Genomic DNA, 19,326 nt, shown 5'->3' on the forward strand with positions numbered 1-19,326 from the left:
GCCAGACACCAGCCGACGTTGTCGGTAGGACTACTGGACATGTCCAGCGGCCGGTCAACACGACGACGAGCCGTCTCAGCAGCGTTCAGCCAGCATTCTGCCACGAGGGGCCGCCCTGGCACTGTATAAAGAGCGCCGACACGGACCGAAGCCGGTTAGCAGCAGCCCGTGTGGAACGTCACTTGACCCATTACATAACTGGGCCAAGTGCGACTCCGACAGTACTTAATCTCGTTATGAAATGAAATCCATGTGGGATAATGAAATCTCAGCGATCATCTTTCAGTTGCAGGGAAAAAAAAGTACATCAACCCTAATAGTCAGCACTCTTAAGACTAGCCAGACCCCATACACCGACTGCTGTGGAGGTCATGCAGACTCCCCGCGGGGAAGATGATCGGACGGCCTCAGGCATAACATCCGGCATAAAAAGAATCAGGCACTCAGGCATTCGCAGCCAGAGCCGGCAAGACCCCGTAGCGGGCAGAAGGCAGCTGGCCAGGATTGGTTCCCGACCGCGGCCGACTTAAGACTGGTAAACGGTAATAAGGTAAAGGTAATAAGGGACTGGTCACCGTCATTTAGCCCTGAATTGACGCTGAATTAACGCAGAATTTATCATTGAATTGACTGGATTAAATATTGATTAATACTGATATAACGATTTATTTAATAGTGGACTCAACACTCAATCTAAACTGGATACACTGAACAAGCCATTAAAATAACTGATCCAAGCGAGAATTATGCAAATAATGAAACATCCGCCAAGCGCTGGAAGAAACCTCAGGTCCCATGACTCCAGACAAAGCTTACCCACAAGCCGAGCGTGACCGACTGATCGGAATTGCCAGCAGGCCGGCAACGGAAGTTCCCCGCGCATTTAACCGGTCCCGAGGCACCCCGCAAGTCTCAGCGGCCATCTGGCTTGAGGCAGAGTCTTATTGCTGCGCTGCGATAGGACAGCCGCAGGGATCAGTGTACCCGATTTCCCACACTCAGGTAACATCACCGCGCCAGCTCCGTGCAAACCCGTCAACCGTTACACTCGCCAGATACCTCCGTGGGAAAAATGGAGAAAATGGAGACAGCCGCCCGGGCTTTTCCGGAGATTCGCCGATGCTGAACGGGGTAAATATAACCGCTGGCTCAGATTCTTGCCCTGGTCGATTTCTGGCTCGAAATCCTGGGGCCGCGCGTGTGGTGGGGAGCCAGACGGAGTCAAGGGCAGGAATGAAGGGATTGGGAACTGACGACAGGTAAGACAGCATTCTCGTCGGCAACTGTAGGTAGCCGTGCCGGCATAGCACAGAGCACAGAGCCCAGTCCTGGTAGGGACTGGCCAGGACTGGCCAGACTGTGCCAGTGGCACTGGCACAGTCGCGTAAATAAATATACCACCTGTAGTAAGAGATCTGCCGTGCGGCACAATCCTGGTACAACCGTATTGGGCAGTCCTGGACGCGCCGGCTGTACTTTCAACTTCCGACCAGACCAGCCGAAGAGAATGTGATTCCGGTAAAGGGTGCGAGGCTACGTGCCCCTGCATCCCGAGGTTTCGTGCATGCGTTCTTGGACCTCCTTGGACTCTTAGTAGGCCCTGTTATGCTCCAGGATGACAATCCCAGCAGAACCACGAGACGACGGAGTACGGTGCGTACCGACCGCCCAGCCAGCCGCAGAATGGCCTCGGGAGATCAAGGGCATGGGGATCTGACGAGTCCCCTCTTCACGGCCATCCACGGTACTGGCCACCTACCACTTAGGACCTCGTACATCACGACCCGGCGACGCTCAGTGGCTCACCCGACCCGTCACCCCGGAATTTCTGGCCTATAAGCTTGAGGCGGGGTATGCTTTAGGTTGGCTAGTAGTAGGTTTGCAGTCGCAGGCATGACAGGTCGTCCAACCGGCGACGGGGGGATCAAGGTTAGGTGTCAGAATGGGGTTGTCAGATAAAGCAACGCGGCGCCATGAGCACGGGCGTAGTTCTTCAGGTGACACGTAAAGTAAGCGAATCTGAATCGAGCCTCTTCATGTGGTGTTGACGCGGATGCGAAGATGGGGAAGTTGCTGATGTTGATGGTGATGCTCGTGTCGAGGCTGACTGGTCCCAGCCACCGGGGAGGGTGTAGTGGGCTGGCCAGTGACCAACTACCCACCTGGACCGGGGCCCCGGCATATGGGTACCTACGGAGTTCTACGGCCCTGGGTCTAGGTAATAAGGACCTACCAGTGTAGGGAAAGCGCCAAGTCACGGGGTTTGACGCTCGGCGATAGCCATTTACCTAGGTAATCTACGGAGGAGATATCCTCTTGAGAAACCCGCGTACGGAGGCGGCTGAAATACGTGCAACTACGGCTCAGACTTAGCAAGCTTTAAACCCGTCACACTCATTGGAGGGTATCCCATCCAACATCAGCACCGGTGTCCCCCTGGATTTTGCCTGATAATGCCGGGACGGAGAGCAGGGCCGACGGGATGCCAGAAACGGACTGGAGCTGGAACGGAGCTTGAGAGCTTTCTCCAAATTCCATCCAACGAACCCCGGAAATTCCGTCTTGAGCAGTCTAGCGCTAGTTTGTTGCGTCGAGGCTCGAGTCTTTCATTTGCCGCCCGAGCCATCCCATTCGACTCGGGATTTGATTCGCGGATTTTCAATCGACTTCATAAGGAAATAATAAAAAGCCGGAGCTGGACGCTAGGTTGGCCGACCACCGCCACCTCGTCTAGAATGATTCATGTAGCGAAAGCGAGAACGAAGGTAGAGGACCGAGTTTGTTCCGTGGGTGCTAGAACTAAAGCAATGCGGCATTCCCTCCGTCCGGGTCCTGAATATTTACCCGATGGTTCGAGCTCCAGGACGAGGTAACACTAACCCCGTCAGCTCCACTCGAACATGCTGACATATGTCATTCGGTTGACAGCCCGGAGACTAGGGTCTAGGTACTCGAGAGAGAAAAGAAGGTAAACATATAATATTAGGAGTGATAAGAGGTATCAATTGTATATGCATGAAGTAAATGGCCGAGCCGGTGATATGATATATCAGAAACGAGCGGCTGTCTCATCCATAGAACCTGCACAATAACGTTAGACAGAATCGGACTGAAATGGGACTGCACTTACCAGGCGGCGACCGAAATAATGATGTACATCATCATTAACAAAACACCCTCAAGCCAATGCGACTTCCCATCGGCGATGAGATAGTTTACCAAGAGCACCGAGACAAAAAGTAGAATCACCTGGAAAGCGTCGAAGCTGAGCGTCTACTAGGATTAGTACCGTCGGCCTTATCAATCGGTGTCAGAAAACGTACCATGTCATCCTTGCCCATGATCCAGCCGAGCACGACAATGAATGGAAGAACCAGCATGGCAATCTGCATACTCGAGCCCACGGCCACTCCAATAGATAAATCCATTTTATCCTTGATCGCTACCGTGACTGCCGTTGCGTGCTCGGCAGCATTGCCGACAATTGGGAGCAAAATCAATCCGACAAAGGTCTTTGAGATACCGCCGCGGTCTGTCAGCGCGTCAATAGAGTCAACCTGCTCGGGTTAGCGCCTTATTCTTGACAATCTTAACGAAATAGACGTACCATGAATTCCGCACACACGCCGACGAGTGCAGTGGAGATGCACAGCGTCGCAATCGCAACATAGATGTGAAGCTGCGGCTCTTCCGGCTCGTCGTCAGGGTCCTGTACTGGCTCATTGTTCGCTCCTGCCAGTGCAGCCGACATATGGCCGATCTGAGCAATGCCGCGACTGGCGTCGCCTTCGGACACCTTCTGGCGTATCTTTTCGGATTTCTGGCTGGGCGCGTTGTACATCTCAACGTGTGTACTGAGCTGGAAGTAGAGGTAGCAACCGTAAACGACCAAAAGGATCACGCTAGTTCCTAATACTGGTGAGAGTAGTTCTTGGTAATGAGGAACAATCCTTACCTCTGGATAGCGGGGCAGTCTTGGATTTGTCCGCTACGATTGTTAGTATTCTTCAATGCGGTAATAGAAATTTGACGTACCGTCGGACCAGGCGTTGAAAGCTGTAGGGATGATCAAAGCCCCGACCGATAGAGAAAGAAGACTGGCTGCTGTCTGCGCGACGACAGGATTGAAGTGCTGCTCCAAGCGGTTGATGCCACCGAAGAGAAAGCACATCCCCAGAACTAAAAGGAGGTTGGACAACATGCTACCGATGAGGGATGTCTGCACAATGAGCACCTCGTTGTGGACCAAGGCAATGATGGCAACGATTAACTCGACAGCGTTTCCAAAACTGGCATTGAGGAGACCTCCAATCGTCTCGCCTGTCCTTAGGGCAATCTCTTCCGTTGCAAAACTCAGCATAGCCGCCAAGGGAATAATAGCAATGAAATTGACCACAAAAACTGCCACGGGGTCGACGTCAACATAGTTCAACGCAATTCCAACCGGCGCGGCAAGGATAAGAATATTGATCCATGAATTTAGGACAGTGGCCTTGAATTGTCCCACTGGCGTAAACTTCTGCTTGTCCCGCAGTTCATCTTCGGAAATTTCTTTACCTTCTTCGTTCGAAGGCTCGCTTAGCCTTAGAAACCGCGTCCGCTTCCGAGGTATGCCCTCTGACTCCCCAGCCGGGCTTGCACGAGTTGAAACATTGATGGGGTCGCCACTGCTCATCGAAGGCTCCGGCTCTGCCTTTTCCATACTTTCGGGCCGTGCTACTGAATCCACCGTCGTCCCAGTGCCGGGTGGGAAAGAGTCCGAATGAGCGGGCCCGCCCAGACCTTCTCTTATTTCTCTATTGCGCCGGATTTCCTCCTCAGGGCGCACGGCGCCAGCAGAGGAGAATTGTGTCAACCTGCTTTCGAGCTGGATCGAATTCGTCCGTCGCGGGCTTCTTCGAAATTTCTTGAAGGGGTTATGGATCGTGGGTTCGCCATCTTGATCATACCAGGCCAGGTGCCTGGCTTGACTTTTGTAAATATCTAGACGAGTCAGACTGGAAATCAAGAGGAGTTGGAATATGCTCACGCATGTCTAGCGCAGTGAAATTCTTGACTATTGGATCAGACTACAAAACCATTAGACTGTCTTCATTCTTTTGTATACACAGTGACTCAGCCACATCAGTACGTGGGCTTGCCGCGCCACGTAGCCACGAGGCTTCTGCGCCAGCATTTGGGCAGAAAAAGACACGACGAATGATGGGCTGTGTACAACACTTACTCCGATTCAATGAGGCGTTAGATAATGGGACTGTGGCTCATAGAGACCCTAGCCTTGGATAAGTTGCTGCCTGGAGTGGAAGATGAGGCTGGTTGGAGTCTGGAGGTCAAAAAAGGGGGATCGAGAAACGCCGGTGACGGAGTGATCGTCCGAGAGATCCCACAACAAATAAATATGGTAAAATTGCCTGAACGAGAGTGAGGAAACAGAAATGTAAAGAACGACAAAAACGGAAAGGTTGAGTGAGAATAAATGCGTCACTGGCCCTGATATCAATACGACAGAATCTGCAGGATGCCAGGATATTGATAGACATCGAGCTATCGGATCGCCGCTAAGACTTCATGGCGAAGCTTTCCTACTCTTGGCAGGTTGGCAGACACGCTGGATAACGGCGCGTCCAGAATTCAAGGATTCATTCTTCTTCACTTCGCCCTTGCTGCAAACTCTTGTGCTAATTGGACCTGAAACCCCTGCCATTTCATGTAGACGAGATAGAGCGTCTGATTGGCTTAGAAAGTGTGGTTATGCAGTTTCCTTGTTAGCATGATATTACAGGCCTTGCAGCCAACCACACCGAATCCTCGAAAGAGGGAACGCCATAATGAGGTCGGGACGATAGAGGACAAAGCACGGGCACGAGATCAAAGCGACCTTTGACTGGGAGTTAATCTCTGGTAAGTAAATGCGTCGCATTTCTTTATCCACGTTCCCATGTCGCTACCATTGGAACAGCACGGTCGGGATCCAGGAACCGACCACCCAATGCCCAAATCTTCTGTTGTCAGTTAAACGGCTGGCGCTCTTCTCACTGTGGGCCAGATATTCATTTTTCATTCTTTATCCCGAGAATAAATAGAGCGACCGATGGTAATGAAGCTGCTTGAAAGACAAGCATTATTGGCTGAGGGATAAGACCATATAAGACCAATACCAAGCCTGGGCATTACATATGTATTAACCGTATGTTACAGTAATCCAGTAAGAATGACTTGGACACTGGCCAATAAGGGTTTGTTCAGGGTCTGGTCCTCGGTCTAGTTTCAGATATTCTTAGCGCTCCCAGACAAAGGCGATTTATGCCGGTCTCGCAGCTGTTATGCAGTAAGAATGACATATCAAGTTAGCCCAAGCATGCATGATGCTGTAGCTCATAGGACTATGAAATGGTGCAGAAACAATATCATTATTTACATTAGGTACGTCGGGCTGCTCGTCCCTTTCCAGACCCTGGCGACTACAGGGACTTAAGGGACTGCCTTCAGGGACAAGTTACAATACTGTGGACTAGCGGGGACTGCCTAGAGTGTACAAGCAGCGTATTACGTTCCCGTCTCAGCGCCGCCGTCCCACTCCAGTGCCTTTACTTCGACTCCTTTCCTTCCATCCTATCCCATCCCAACCTTTCTTCTTTCCCTCAAGTCTTCCTGCCTCTTCATTTCTATCCATTCTCCATCAGTCGACCGGCACACGTGTGTTTGTCGTCAGTCATTCGTTCTGTTGACTTATTTATACTCCATCGATCTCTTCGTGCCCTCTTTGCGAAGAGCTACCAGCTCGAAAGATTGATCTTCGTGATCAACCACTGACTAACTGATCGTCCGGTTCTTGACACTCGTTCTCCAGTTTTTCTGTTGCTCTTGTACAATGAGATTCTCTCTCGCCCTTGCCGGCGCCGCCCTCGCGGGCAGCGCCCTGGCGGCCGACCTGCCCGTGATTGCCTCCAAGGTAAGCCAGCCCGGTTGCACGGGCACCGAAATCGCCTTACCAGGCGCTGACACGGTCAATCGTAGGGCAACAAACTGTTCTATTCCAACAACGGCACTGAATTCTTCATCCGTGGTGTTGCCTACCAGCAGGAGTACTCCTCCAACGGCACGGCCTCGGACAACGCGGACTACACTGACCCCCTAGCCGACGACTCCGACTGTGAGCGCGACATTCCCTACCTGAAGCAGCTGCGCACCAACGTGATTCGAACCTATGCCGTCAACCCAGACAAGAACCACGACCGCTGCATGGGTCTGCTGGCAGACGCCGGCATCTATCTGATCACCGATTTGTCCTCGCCCAGTGAGTCTATCAACCGTGCCGATCCCGCCTGGAACGTCGATCTGTACAACCGCTACACCAGTGTCATCGATGCTTTTGCCAACTACACCAATGTTATCGGCTTTTTTGCTGGTAACGAGGTTGCTAACAACAACACCAACACCAACTCAATTGCTTTCGTCAAGGCTGCCGTGCGTGACATGAAGGCCTACATCAAGAAGAACCACCGTGATACTCTGCTTGTCGGATACGCTACTGATGATGACGCCGAACTCCGTGCGGACTTGAAGGATTACCTGGTCTGCGGTGACGAGGACAGCCGTATTGACATGTTTGGTTACAACATTTACGAATGGTGCGGTGAATCGAGCTTTGCTGCTTCTGGATACAAGGCCCGCACTGAGGAATTCAAGGACTACCCCGTCCCAGCCTTCTTCTCCGAATATGGCTGCATTGACCCTCGTCCTCGCAAGTTCACTGATGTCCCTGTCCTGTACGGTGACCAGATGAACGATGTGTGGAGCGGTGGTATTGTCTACATGTATTTCCAGGAAGCCAACGACTACGGCCTGGTCAGCATCGATGACGGCGATGTCAAGACCCGGGACGACTTCTCCTACCTTTCCTCCCAGATGCAAAAGGTCACCGCTACTGGTGTCAACAGCAAGACCTTCACCGCCAGCAACACTGCCATTCCCACATGCCCCTCCGTCGGCAAGGCCTGGGAAGCCAGCTCTGACCTTCCTCCTTCCCCTAACGCGAACCTCTGCTCTTGCATGGAGGACACTCTCACTTGCAAGGTGAAGGACAACGTCGACGAGGAAGAATACGGCGAAATCTTCGGCTACATTTGCGGCCTTGAGGGTGGCAAGTACTGCGCCGGTCAGAAGGCTGATGCCGTCAATGGCACATACGGAGCCTACAGCGTCTGCACCACTAAGCAGCAGCTTTCCTTCGTCATGAGCCAATACTACAAGGCGCAGAACAGCGATGATGCTTGTGACTTTGACGGCCGCGGTGAGACCGTTGACGCCAAGGACTCAAGCGACAGCTGCAAGACCTTGCTTGACGAAGCTGGCACAGACGGTACCGGCAACGTTAATACACCCGACGGCGGTGTTGGCGGTGATGCTTCGGGCTCTGGCTCTTCGTCCAGTGAGACCTCTGATGGTGCTGCCGGACTTGGACCCCGTCCTATGGCTGTCTACGTTGGCAACTGGCAGCTCGGCGCCTACATCATGACCAGTGTTGTTGCTGGTCTTGGTATGCTTCTGCTGTAGTGTAAGATTTGATTGATATAACTTTGTTTTCGTGTATGATCTTTTAGTACATAACTTCAATATATCGTTGCTTCGTCAACTTTATGAACGTCATGGTCTATTTGTCTAATGTCTATCTACTACCTGTGTATATGATGGCTACTATGCAGCGAATATCAACACATGAAAACCAGCCAACCATTGTAAACCCGCTCACGATTTCTCTGGAAGAAGAACCCTCCTCTCCACCCACCGCTGCATATCAATCCCCCACCGCGCAATAAGCAAAACCAGCACTGCCCCAGTGAGGGTGAAAAACGCAGCTGGCACACAGTCAGCTTAGTCCCAAACAACCATTTAAATTCTGCATCCACCGCAAGGGGGGAAACATACAAATTGTGAACGTCCAACCCACCCCGATCTTGTCAACCAACGGAACAACAAGCGCGCTCGCCCCTGCAGAGAAAATATACTGAATGATATACTTGCCCGCAATGACCTCCGCCCGGTGAGAAGGGAGGGCTTCTACATACCAAACACATATATTAGCGTTCATCCACCGAGAGCAAGGTCTGGAATAAGAAAAGAAAGAAAACACGTACCAGCCGCATAAGTATTTAACCCGTTAAAGCTCCCCATTAGGCCTACACCCCCAACAAACCCAGCAATAATCGGCATCGCCATTCCACCAACTTCCTGATCAAGCGTCCACGCGTAAACCAGAGTCGCGCCGGGAAGGACAAGGCTGAGCATGATGAGTCCGCTGTTCAGACGGTCTTGGGGGAGTCTGAATCCCCGTCGTGCGATGTATTTTCGCACTGTCAAGTCCGAGAGCCGGCCGCCGAGAACGCTACCGACCAGAAACCCGGAACCCGGGGCTAGATAGAAAAGTCCGGACACTAGAGCGGAAGTTAGATTGAAGCGCGGGTTGAATATTGTGCGGGCGGAGGAAAGAAGGGCGTAGAGATATGTTGCTAGGAGGCCGCAGGTCAGAAACTACTCCTGTCAGTACGTGCACTTTCATATTATTCTGTTACGAGGTATTTGCTGTGCAACGGACATACCGAGAAAAGCAGATTCGGATACAGCCAAAGCCTAAACACACGGACTGGGTTGAAGACTTTCAATGCGTATCGGAGAGTGATCTTCTCCTTTTCCTTTTGCTTCTGTGTGTCAGAGCTGGAGATATCCTGCTGCACTTCCGGTACGAATATCAACGACAAGACGAGCCCGAGTCCGGCCATGGCGGTTTGCAGCCAGTAGATATTTCGCCAGCTGGCAAAGGTGACGATTATGCCGCCAATGCAGGGGCCTGCATGGCCCATTAGTATAAACACAGCGTGGACGAAGTATGATAAGAGGAGGCATACCAATCGCAGGCCCAGTCACAGTGCCCAGCATGAAGAATCCTACTGCAGTCCCTCGTATTTCCTATAGTACGTACACCACGTCAACCCCTCAAATTCAAACCAAGACAATAGAGAAAGAAAAGCGATCAACATACGGGCTCGAAGATATCCGCCAGCACTGTCTGCCCCGAAACCATAAAGCTGGTCCCCGTGAACCCGCCCAGAATCCTGCAAGCCGTGAACATGCCCATACTCCGACTCCCTGCCGTGAGCCCACTACAGAGGACCAGGACAGCCACTGCAATATTGTAGCTTAGCCGGCGACCGATTAAGATGGTGAGTGGGCCCCAGAAAAGCGTCGAGAGCCCCATTGCGAGGAGCACACCTGCATTTGTTATGTTGAGTATTTCAGTCGTTGTGTTGAATTCGAGCGCGATTTCGGGCGTTGCCGGTAGCAGGGAGGTGCTGGAGAATGTGACGGCGAGCGTCATCCAGGAGACGACGAAGAGAATTATGAGTTTGTGCCATTTTGGGAGAAGGAAGCCTGAGGTGTGAGTATTTGGAGGTTTTCGGACTGTGCTGGGTGATGGTGATGCTGATCTTGTTCCTGGGCTGGAGCTGGAGCTGGCAACTTTTTCGGGGTCCTCCATTGTCACCTCAAGGCCCAACTTTATCTGATAGAGGTTTATGAATAATAAACAAGGCAGTCTTGCATTCATATGTCTGTTGGGCAGTCAGATAACGGATTCTTTTCCGTTCGGTATGCCGTGGTCAGGGCCGAGGATTGACGACAGAGGTTCGGCAGCCTGCGCCGAACTATAACAGCCCCAGAAATGGAATTCGATCCAAGGCACACCAGATATTTAGAGTCAAGAAAACTCATGTCCAGAGTATAAACCCTCCACATGGTCCATAAATGTCTCAACTGGATTTAGTAATCCCAAGTCTAAGTCTGTCTGTGCTAGGAAGTCCTGCATCGTCGGCTCCATGAAGGCCATTGCAGTTGTGAAGCCGCCTGCTACACGGCCTTGAACTTGGCTTTGACTTGAGTCGTTCCCATCTAATGCGCATGGGGCTGATGAAGTAGGATTGTGGTTAGGGTTCTGAGCGATGATGCTGGTGTTGTTGTAGGTAGGCAAAAGGCCAGGTATGGGACCTGAGAGAGACGCTGGCATTGAGTTTTGTCCTTGTCCAGCCGGCCGAACCAAGGAGTTAGATGGCGATAGAGGCGCCGAAGAACCAGTTGCAGTCCCAAATGGTCCCTGACTTTGACTCTGACTCCCACGATTGTGGCTTGCGCTTCCACTCCCATTGGCAAGCCCCTTCTTTGCCCTCCAAGAATCAAGACACTCCTTGACTCGCACAAGGTTATGATAGAACTCGCTCGCTGCGAGGTTTCCGTTCTCACTCATACTCGCCAACACTTCAAGACCGGTCTCAAAGGCATTTAGATCTGCAGGGGAACCAAGAGGCAACGGCACGAAGGCAGACATCGCCAAAACGAGGGAAGATGAAAAGAGGTAGTGTGCATGAAAATATCCGAAGACGGGAAGGGAGCCGTTGATCCATTTCGTGAGTATTAGGGAGTGAGAGTGTCGTGCGGCGTGGATGCAAGCTTCGCCAAGCGTTTGAAGAGGCTGAGATATGGTTTCCTTGGTGGTCGTGGTAGACGACGTCGTTGTATTTCCGGTTTCTGTGAGTCTGAGGAGGTGGAGGAGGGTTGGACGAGTTGTTAAGATGACACACTGTATGTCGGCATTAGTTGATTTGGTGGGGTAAGGTCTAAGTCCAGGGAGGAATACCTGGTTAAAAGCAAGGTGTATAGAGGTAACCTGCTTCGTATTCATCTCGGGATCCTCAACATTCAGCCGTAAATGCTCAGGAAGCGTATCAACCCAGTTTTTCAGCGCCTTGAGCAGCTTCTGCACCCTCTGCAGGAATGTCTCATTGTACTTACGCCGACTATAGACTTTCGCCGTCGTCTCGCCCACAATCCGCGCTAGGTTTATATTTGCCTTGATATACTCTGCATCAGTGAATTGCTCTTCGTAAATCTGCTTCGGCAATGTGCTTGATGGCATGTCGAGGTGGATGTCATCGTCTAGAATCTGTGACGGTAAGCCCATCTTCGACGCCCACATTCGGTCAAAAATATAAATTGTCCACCAGATGCGCACGCGGTGTTGCCGTTCGACAGGGTCTATAAGCTGGGACTCGGGAATGTTGTGGTTCAAGCCAATGCATAAGCCTAGGCGCATGGCACTGCCGATCAAAACATATGCTGAGTGGCGACGATTCAGGTAATAGGAGAATAGGGACTACCTTGTAAGCAGCGTTTCGAGTTGATGCTGGCTAGGTATGATACGTACCAAGAGCAACAATGTCTCCAGGTGTGTGATACTCGTCCTCTCGGGCAACACTTGAACGAGACTCAAACTTCTCGCAAAATAAGACGTCCCCGGAACCCTGCTTCCCGAGGCTGGTTCACTACGCATCGAATATGCCTCACCGAACGCAAACAGCGCGAAGAACTTGCATTGGTTTACCGTGCACTCAAAGTCCCCTGTCCGATATATCTCCTCTAGCTTGTCTAGGGTTGACTTTCGAAGCAGCACATGGTATATGCAACTGATTTGACGTATGGCGATCTGCACCAGCAACCGCGCCTGCTGAAGACTTGGCCATCGAATCTCACCTGCATTGGCGAGCGCGATATTCTCTTCTTTGACGTATTGCGTGCGCCGGATATGTGCCGTTGCATTGCTTCCCGTCAGGAACTGGCGGAAGCGGGTTGCGAACGCCGTACAGGCCGCCTCGCCCACAAAAATTGGCGGTGCTGAGGGGTCATAGGCATGAAACCAGGCCCGGTCTCCAATTATGGGGTTTCGGACGCCGGTGTTGCCCTCGTCCTCACTTTCAACCTCGTCTGAGCCGTCCGCACAAAGACGGGAGTGGCTGGGCTCGGCCCCAGGACGTGCCTCGGGGGTATTTGCCGAGGAGGCCGATTGCGCTCGAAGGCGTTGATTCTCGGCCAGAACTTGTTCTAAATAACTGTTGACAATATTAGCCTAGACCTACCTGGACACAGAATGCCTATACTGGACAGTCTACCTTTCGCTGACTTTGACTTGACGGTCGCGTGCCGGGTATTGGCACTCATCAGCACATCCGACGGAGCGACATTTCGTACAGGGCTGGTCACCAGAACATTTGATCTTATGAGAATGGCATCTTTCGCATCTAAATTGACGAGCAGGCTTCATGTCAGTAAGAGGCTTCATCCCGGAGAACGTAGATCAACGTACGCAACTATCTTCCTTCGTTTCACGGCTTCACCAGGCGAATCGGCGGTTCTGCTATGCCTTTTGCGATTCATTGATCATGCTGGTCATAGGCCAAGAAAAGGAATGCCACTAGCTCAATAATCAGAAGCGCAGGGCTGACGTAGGGAGGGATGGCTGGTGTTACTGCTGCAGCTCTACTGGGAAATGAAGTTCGGCGTTGCAGTCGGAGGTTCGGTGTTTTATCAGTTTGCCGAGACTTGACGAAGACTACGAATCTAGACCGAGTTTACAATAACAGGATGAGCCCGATAGTAGTCTTCTTTCATTTGTCTATCTAATATAACTGATCACAACCTACGCCGACTGGTTTGAGCTACAGACATTGGGCATGTTTGCAGACTTCTGTCACCATATTTTGCATTATGTACGGGCATGGCCGTTAAGACTATCTGCCACCATATCTGGTTAGCGATGCAACATAGAAACGTGCAGGAGACAATGGGTTTAGAGATAGCCATGAATTCATAAGGTAACCCTCAATAATTATCATCATCGCCCTGCTGGTAGACATGTCGTGTACGTGTGGGATCCTTGCGCATCTGTTGCCCGGAGCCGGTAAAGCCAACTACGCGAATTAGTACTGACTGTTGATCAACGTTAGGGACCATACCTCGAGCATTCACCCCCTCTCCAGTTCTGAACATGCTGTCCTTCCGCCCAATCTTTGTCTTGCTAGCAAAATCTTTCCACTTGTTCTTACCCGCCTCGAGCTCCTTGTTGGCCTTGACCTTTCGCGACACTTTCGCTGGACGTGCAGGCCCATCGGTGGCCTTGCTGGGCTCCTTGCGAGCCTGGTTGGCTAATGCCGGGTTGATATCTGCTGCCGCCGAGATGACGCTCGCGTGGGGAGGTTGAGGAACTGGGGAGTGGTTTGAACTGCCTGGGCTTCCATCAGCCTTGCGTTTTCGCGAGTCACTGTTGGAAATGGGTTTGAGGTCTTTTGCGGTTAGCGATTCCACCGTCCCATATGACTTGAAAGAGACGATGTAGACTGGGTTGCTGGACGAGCCGGTGATGGATGTTATGCGGGCCGGGTAGAAAGAATTATCGCCCGATACCCAGCGGGCAAGTACATGCTCATTCACGGAGAACGAAGCCGGGCCGGAGTTTGTGTTGTCATCTGTCTGCTCGGCCGTCGAATTGCGATAGCCGGGTTTCGAAGCGTTGTCATCTCTCGAGCCCTTTAATTTTGCTGGAGCGGTGGTTGGTTGGGGAGTTGCAGGTCTGAGTTCGGCGATTGATGTTTCAGTGAGGTTTATAAGTTCTTCCAGCTCAGCTTTGAGACTTTGTAATTCCGTGTTATCTGGGTCTACCTGCAAACTTGATTGAACGGTTTCAAGCTGCGCCGGTTAGTTGCGCTCGCGATAGCGATCGGCCTGACCTACCTGAAGCTTGAACTCCTTGACCTCAGCCTCCAGGGCCGCGACGTCTGTCATATCGATGTGAGAAAGGCACGAGACACAAGAGCTCGTGTGGGTAGAGTAGTTTGCTGGTCGTGAACTCTGCAGTCTGCACGCGTGCTGGTCGGATGAGTCTGAAGTTCAGTCGTTTGACGGGTGAGTCACGTGATCTACAGCGCCACATGGCCCATTATTACAGAAAACGGGTCCTCTGTTTTCTAGAGATAATGTATAACCAGATCCCATATGACAGGGACCAAGTATTGTACGAGAGAATGCCCTGCCTACAGAACAACGGCGGGTCTATGTGAGATGCTTGTCAACCCTGACCCGATACTAAGCGAACCCGAAAAAAACTGGTTCCTCCTGCAATAATAATGCATGACGGGTGAAGCGAATAGCTCTGTCGGATGGGGTGACATCCGGAGCGCCCTACGAAATTCAAACCGCCCGCCTGGGCCGGCCGTATGCGCCTATCCAGACTAAAAGCATCGACCCGATGAGTCAGACCTGAAGCCACAAATACCGCATATCGAATAGGATCACGCTCACCAAGGATCCTGGTCCTGGAATGTCCGCAATTTTTTCCAAAGCGCAAAGCCTTGATCTGAAATGGTCAGCGAATGAAGCAATGTCGTGGATTCCTCATTCTGGCTCAAAGCAGCCCACTGATTTTCCCGCTCTTTCGTGGGTGGGCTAGTCACGGGATCCTGCCGTGCATCCGAAAGATGGGGTCTGGAACTTCCAGGTTGATTGATAACTTATTAACTGAATTTGCGGCGTAAACTTGTAGCGCAGTGCCTGTGCAGGGTATAGACTAGGCAGGGCTGGAGCTGCAGCCTGCAAGCGTAGAATAGGACGCCTGTGATGATGGAGCATGAGGCTGAATGATCGTCCTAGCTGTCTGGATCTAATTCTAGGGATCGAAACGAGAATTGAGAAGGTCGCAGAATCGACCCTCGTGGCTGATTTCTAAGCAGCACCATATGGTTTTGCTTCCTAAAAGCGGCAGTGGATGTGAAGTGAGATTATTGGCTCCTTCGGGTCATAGCCAATAAGAGCGGTCAATTTGGGCTGCCGCTCTTTCGGCCGCCACCCGTGACTGCTGCCACTGCATCGCCATCCCCTCCTCTGCTGCCTCTCGCCTCCACGTTTCTCAGGCTTCGTCATTTCGTCCGATACTGATCAGAAGAGTGGCTCTTCGCTTGTTTCGCTGTTCAGCCAACCATCGACAGCTATCTGATGCACTAGTCTGGTGTCTCTATTCTTTTTCTGACCTCATATCTCTCCTTGACCCCTCTTGCCTGCAGTCTCACTTCTTAGCCCGGCCACTTCACTCAAAAAAGCGTCGATTTTTTCTTTGTTCTGCTGCTCGGCATCCTCAGCGGCTGAGAACAGATATCGCTTCACTTTCTTCTTCGAATCGAGTCGCTCCATACCAATTCTCGGTCGTCCTTGACGGCCGAATCGACGTCCCAAAATCACCGGGCGGAGCATTTGCACTGTCATAGTCTTAGCTGGCACTGCAATTTGGTCTGGCCGTCCACATTGAGCCAGCAAACGGGTAGGAAGCCCGACTACACCACCAATACGCTTGCAACCTCTCTTCCAGGACCGAACCTCTATCTTATCGTTTCCTTCCTTAAGAGCTTAGTCAAACTGTACATTATAGCATATCCATAATGGCCGACTACAATTCTTTGTACCAACACGGTCTTTACCTTTCGCCTGACCAGCAGGACCTCCTCTTAGCCGCTCTTTCGTCGAATAATCCGCCCTCGAAGCAGAAACAAAACGTTCAGAAGCCGGAGCTTGGTACGAATCCGACCAATACTCCAGGTCAAGCTTCCACGGGAAGCTTCAATACCTCTCCTGCATTCGACGGTTCCCATCAGTTCGATAATCTTAACTATGATGAGAGCCCTTTTCTTGACTTCAACCCCGAACTAGAATGGGACTTTCCCGGATCCGAGAACCTGATTGGCGAACTACCTGGGAGTGCAACATCAGACGATCACGAGGTCGGTGAGAAACGCAAGGATTCAAACAGCAATGGCGAGGTGAACGGAAAGAAAAGGAGGGAGAGTGATGACAAGAGTGATGATAAAACGTCGAAGAAGCCAGGAAGAAAGCCCCTGACGTCAGAGCCTACTTCGGTATGTACTGGCGGTCACTGGTGATAGACATGACCACTAATGGTTCCTGCAGAAACGCAAGGCACAGAATCGTGCTGCGCAGAGAGCATTCCGTGAGCGTAAGGAGAAACATTTGAAGGATCTGGAAGCGAAAGTGGAGGAACTACAGAAGGCATCTGACAGTGCCAACCAAGAAAATGGCCTCCTCAAAGCTCAGGTAGAGCGTCTGCAAGTTGAACTTCGTGAGTACCGCAAGCGCCTTTCCTGGGTGACACAAGGGAACGCGCTCTCGGCTATCAACTCATATCCAGGCAATGCCAACCGCATGTCTGGACTCAATAATAACGATTTCATGTTCGATTTCCCGAAGTTTGGGGATCTCCCTGGCGGCCGTATTTTCAATGGTTCAGTGGCCAAGACCAATCAAAACAAGAAAGACGACACCCCCATACCCGGCATCTTACGACATTCTGCCCTACAGGCGGCTAACGGCAGGGCTTCAAGTTCCGCTTCACCCAAGACGGTCACATCGAACAACCCTGCCACAAAGTCTCCCGTTACTGCAGATGGTCGTTTGACAAGCCACACTTCAAGCGTCTACAACTATCATCAACCAGGACAAGGGCACGATACATCAACTTCTGATTCCCCCTCCTCCTCGTCAGACTCACACCAGTTCCTCTCATCCAGTGGTACCTCGCCAGAGCCCAGTGTGCAATCTCCGGACAATCAGGCCAAGGAATCCCACGAGGGGCACACTTGTACCATCGACGGAGAAAAGTCTTTCTGTGCGCAATTGGGCATGGCATGCGGTAACATCAACAATCCTATTCCAGCTGTGAGGCAACGGAGTGAGAGTGCTACAAACACACCCAATGCACCATCTAGTACAGATAATGTTCCTGGGATCGACTTCATGGCTCAGCAGAATGGCGGCCAGTTCGACCCGCTGCTATTTGGAGACTGGCGAGAACCGCAAGATGCCGTTCTGTCGCAGGATTTTAACACGTTCTTTGACGACGCGTTCCCGTTGCCCGATCTTGGTAGTCCGTCACATAATCTTACAGAAGTTGGCCTTGGCGCGCAACAGAAGAAGAGCATACTTGAGGAAATGGATAACAAGGAGGAGGAAGAGGTTGTGCCCGGTGAGGACAAGGCTCAAATGTTATCTTGCACTAAGATATGGTACGGTCTACAGTTACAGTTTGCTACCATGTATATACTAACTTGTTTCTCTAGGGACCGTTTGCAATCTATGGAGAAGTTCCGCAACGGTGAAATCGACGTTGACAATCTGTGTTCAGAACTGCGCACGAAGGCTCGGTGTTCGGAAGGTGGTGTCGTCGTTAACCAGAGGGATGTGGATGACATCATTGGCCGCGTGTAGTCGATTGTTCAATTCGATTCGCTTGACCAACAACTATGGAATATCTACTTCTCACACGCTACGGATACCCACGATATGATACCTCGACGAATACTTGGAGTAAAGGATACGAGCGGGTTTATAGCTATGTCGTTTTTACTTGGGACACACAACAATTGCAGCTTGAGCCGGTGCTGAATAATGAATTACGGATGTTTTCTTTCTCTATTGTTACCCTTTCTTGATTTTAGGCGAATGGGCGGTGGATTGACGCGCAATAAACTGGAGGTCTGTACACCATCGAAGCTTGACTTATTTGGTTTATGCCATGTTGCAGGTGGAACATATTGTCCGTCACCTTTGGACTTCCTTCGGCGAACACGTACATGTGAGTACTGGAAAACCGGACAGCAGAAAACAGGCGCTCGCGTTCGTTCACACCGCAACTATTGGCGGGGAGTTACGAGACTTTGGTGTGGTGCATATGGTATAGTCTGGTCTTAGTCTGTCTTTGATTGTAATTCGCTTACTACTCGCCACTTGCCTATATATGACATTGTCTTTCGTACAATGTGTTATCTCCTATTGTGCTCAACGAACAGTATCTTTTGAATTAATAACTTCATAAGACAATCCTTACCCCTTACCTAGTCGGTACGTAAGCATCATCAACGCGAGGTAAGGTAAGCCCCCCTTAAACAATTTAGACATAGCTCAACTGGATTAGAGTGGATTAATAAGGACTGTACACTATAACGGGTGAGAGCCTGCTCTAGGGTCTGGATTGAGTATGTTAGGATAGTTTGACTAACGAGCCGCATAGGTCTATGCTTGATCGAAGCCCAGTCGGGAAGAGTGAGCCCCGCCTACATTATCGTCATATTCAAATAGCTCAAGGTGAGTTTGTCCATCGACCTGGAAAAAGGCGGACAAGCCTACGGGAAGAATCAAACTTCAAATAAACGAATAGAACTACGTAAACCCTGTGAGTATGGAGTTTGTAGGAAAACATAACAACATTCAATTAAGGACGTCCGGGATTCTAAAGCTACGGGTATGCAGATGTAGGAGGATCACCAACAGGGGTGAAGACGGTGGGCAAAGACTCCAACTCAGAAGTCTAATCAAGCATGAGTGAAATAATTTTATTACACACGAATGAACTTAGGATTCTGGGAACCGTGGAATTGGTTTTAA

General features: G+C 51.1%; 8 protein-coding genes across 8 annotated transcripts, besides 1 other annotated feature; 4 read left to right on the top strand and 4 right to left on the bottom strand.

The window, feature by feature from the left end:
• Positions 1 to 19,326: part of a sequence feature (contig 1.129 1..627835(1)) that runs on past both edges of the window.
• Positions 796 to 1,839, top strand: ANIA_07509 (uncharacterized protein; the record flags this gene model as incomplete). Its single annotated transcript, XM_675686.1, has 2 exons — positions 796 to 1,259; positions 1,494 to 1,839. 2 exons carry the CDS (start codon positions 796 to 798, stop codon positions 1,837 to 1,839), a joined length of 810 nt encoding a protein of 269 aa, XP_680778.1.
• Positions 2,338 to 2,873, top strand: ANIA_10968 (uncharacterized protein; the record flags this gene model as incomplete). The annotated part of the gene is made up of 1 exon (XM_050612008.1): positions 2,338 to 2,873. The coding sequence occupies exon 1, from the start codon at positions 2,454 to 2,456 to the stop codon at positions 2,871 to 2,873; it is 420 nt and encodes a 139-aa protein (XP_050467972.1). The 5' UTR covers positions 2,338 to 2,453.
• On the bottom strand, positions 2,965 to 5,033 carry ANIA_07510 (hydrogen/calcium exchanger domain-containing protein; the record flags this gene model as incomplete). Its single annotated transcript, XM_675687.2, has 7 exons — positions 2,965 to 3,081; positions 3,131 to 3,249; positions 3,324 to 3,557; positions 3,608 to 3,909; positions 3,956 to 3,988; positions 4,036 to 4,965; positions 5,030 to 5,033. 7 exons carry the CDS (start codon positions 5,031 to 5,033, stop codon positions 3,069 to 3,071), a joined length of 1,635 nt encoding a protein of 544 aa, XP_680779.1. The 3' UTR covers positions 2,965 to 3,068.
• ANIA_07511 (1,3-beta-glucanosyltransferase gelE) lies at positions 6,658 to 8,640 on the top strand. The gene is made up of 2 exons (XM_675688.2): positions 6,658 to 6,952; positions 7,018 to 8,640. The coding sequence occupies exons 1-2, from the start codon at positions 6,872 to 6,874 to the stop codon at positions 8,554 to 8,556; spliced, it is 1,620 nt and encodes a 539-aa protein (XP_680780.1). The 5' UTR covers positions 6,658 to 6,871; the 3' UTR covers positions 8,557 to 8,640.
• ANIA_10958 (putative MFS transporter) lies at positions 8,749 to 10,603 on the bottom strand (the record flags this gene model as incomplete). Its single annotated transcript, XM_675689.2, has 6 exons — positions 8,749 to 8,858; positions 8,929 to 9,060; positions 9,138 to 9,531; positions 9,600 to 9,847; positions 9,906 to 9,966; positions 10,040 to 10,603. 6 exons carry the CDS (start codon positions 10,601 to 10,603, stop codon positions 8,749 to 8,751), a joined length of 1,509 nt encoding a protein of 502 aa, XP_680781.2.
• On the bottom strand, positions 10,754 to 13,147 carry ANIA_10957 (transcription factor domain-containing protein; the record flags this gene model as incomplete). The annotated part of the gene is made up of 3 exons (XM_050612009.1): positions 10,754 to 12,202; positions 12,254 to 12,935; positions 12,996 to 13,147. 3 exons carry the CDS (start codon positions 13,145 to 13,147, stop codon positions 10,754 to 10,756), a joined length of 2,283 nt encoding a protein of 760 aa, XP_050467973.1.
• On the bottom strand, positions 13,705 to 14,715 carry ANIA_10945 (uncharacterized protein; the record flags this gene model as incomplete). Its single annotated transcript, XM_050612010.1, has 3 exons — positions 14,614 to 14,715; positions 13,839 to 14,568; positions 13,705 to 13,793 (listed from the first exon to the last, which is right to left on the bottom strand). The coding sequence occupies exons 1-3, from the start codon at positions 14,662 to 14,664 to the stop codon at positions 13,705 to 13,707; spliced, it is 870 nt and encodes a 289-aa protein (XP_050467974.1). The 5' UTR covers positions 14,665 to 14,715.
• Positions 16,311 to 18,698, top strand: yap1 (protein napA; the record flags this gene model as incomplete). Its single annotated transcript, XM_675690.2, has 3 exons — positions 16,311 to 16,784; positions 16,837 to 17,948; positions 18,003 to 18,698. 3 exons carry the CDS (start codon positions 16,311 to 16,313, stop codon positions 18,148 to 18,150), a joined length of 1,734 nt encoding a protein of 577 aa, XP_680782.1. The 3' UTR covers positions 18,151 to 18,698.

Source organism: Aspergillus nidulans, chromosome IV, assembly GCF_000011425.1.
Source record: "Aspergillus nidulans FGSC A4 chromosome IV".
NCBI classification, from domain to species: Eukaryota; Fungi; Ascomycota; class Eurotiomycetes; order Eurotiales; family Aspergillaceae; genus Aspergillus; species Aspergillus nidulans.

Excerpts from the sequence above, each read along its gene's own strand:
- ANIA_07511 (XM_675688.2), top strand. The coding sequence starts at position 6,872 with ATGAGATTCTCTCTCGCCCTTGCCGGCGCCGCCCTCGCGGGCAGCGCC. Across the intron at positions 6,953-7,017 it reads TGCCCGTGATTGCCTCCAAG|GGCAACAAACTGTTCTATTC; the intron begins GTAAGCCAGCCC and ends GGTCAATCGTAG.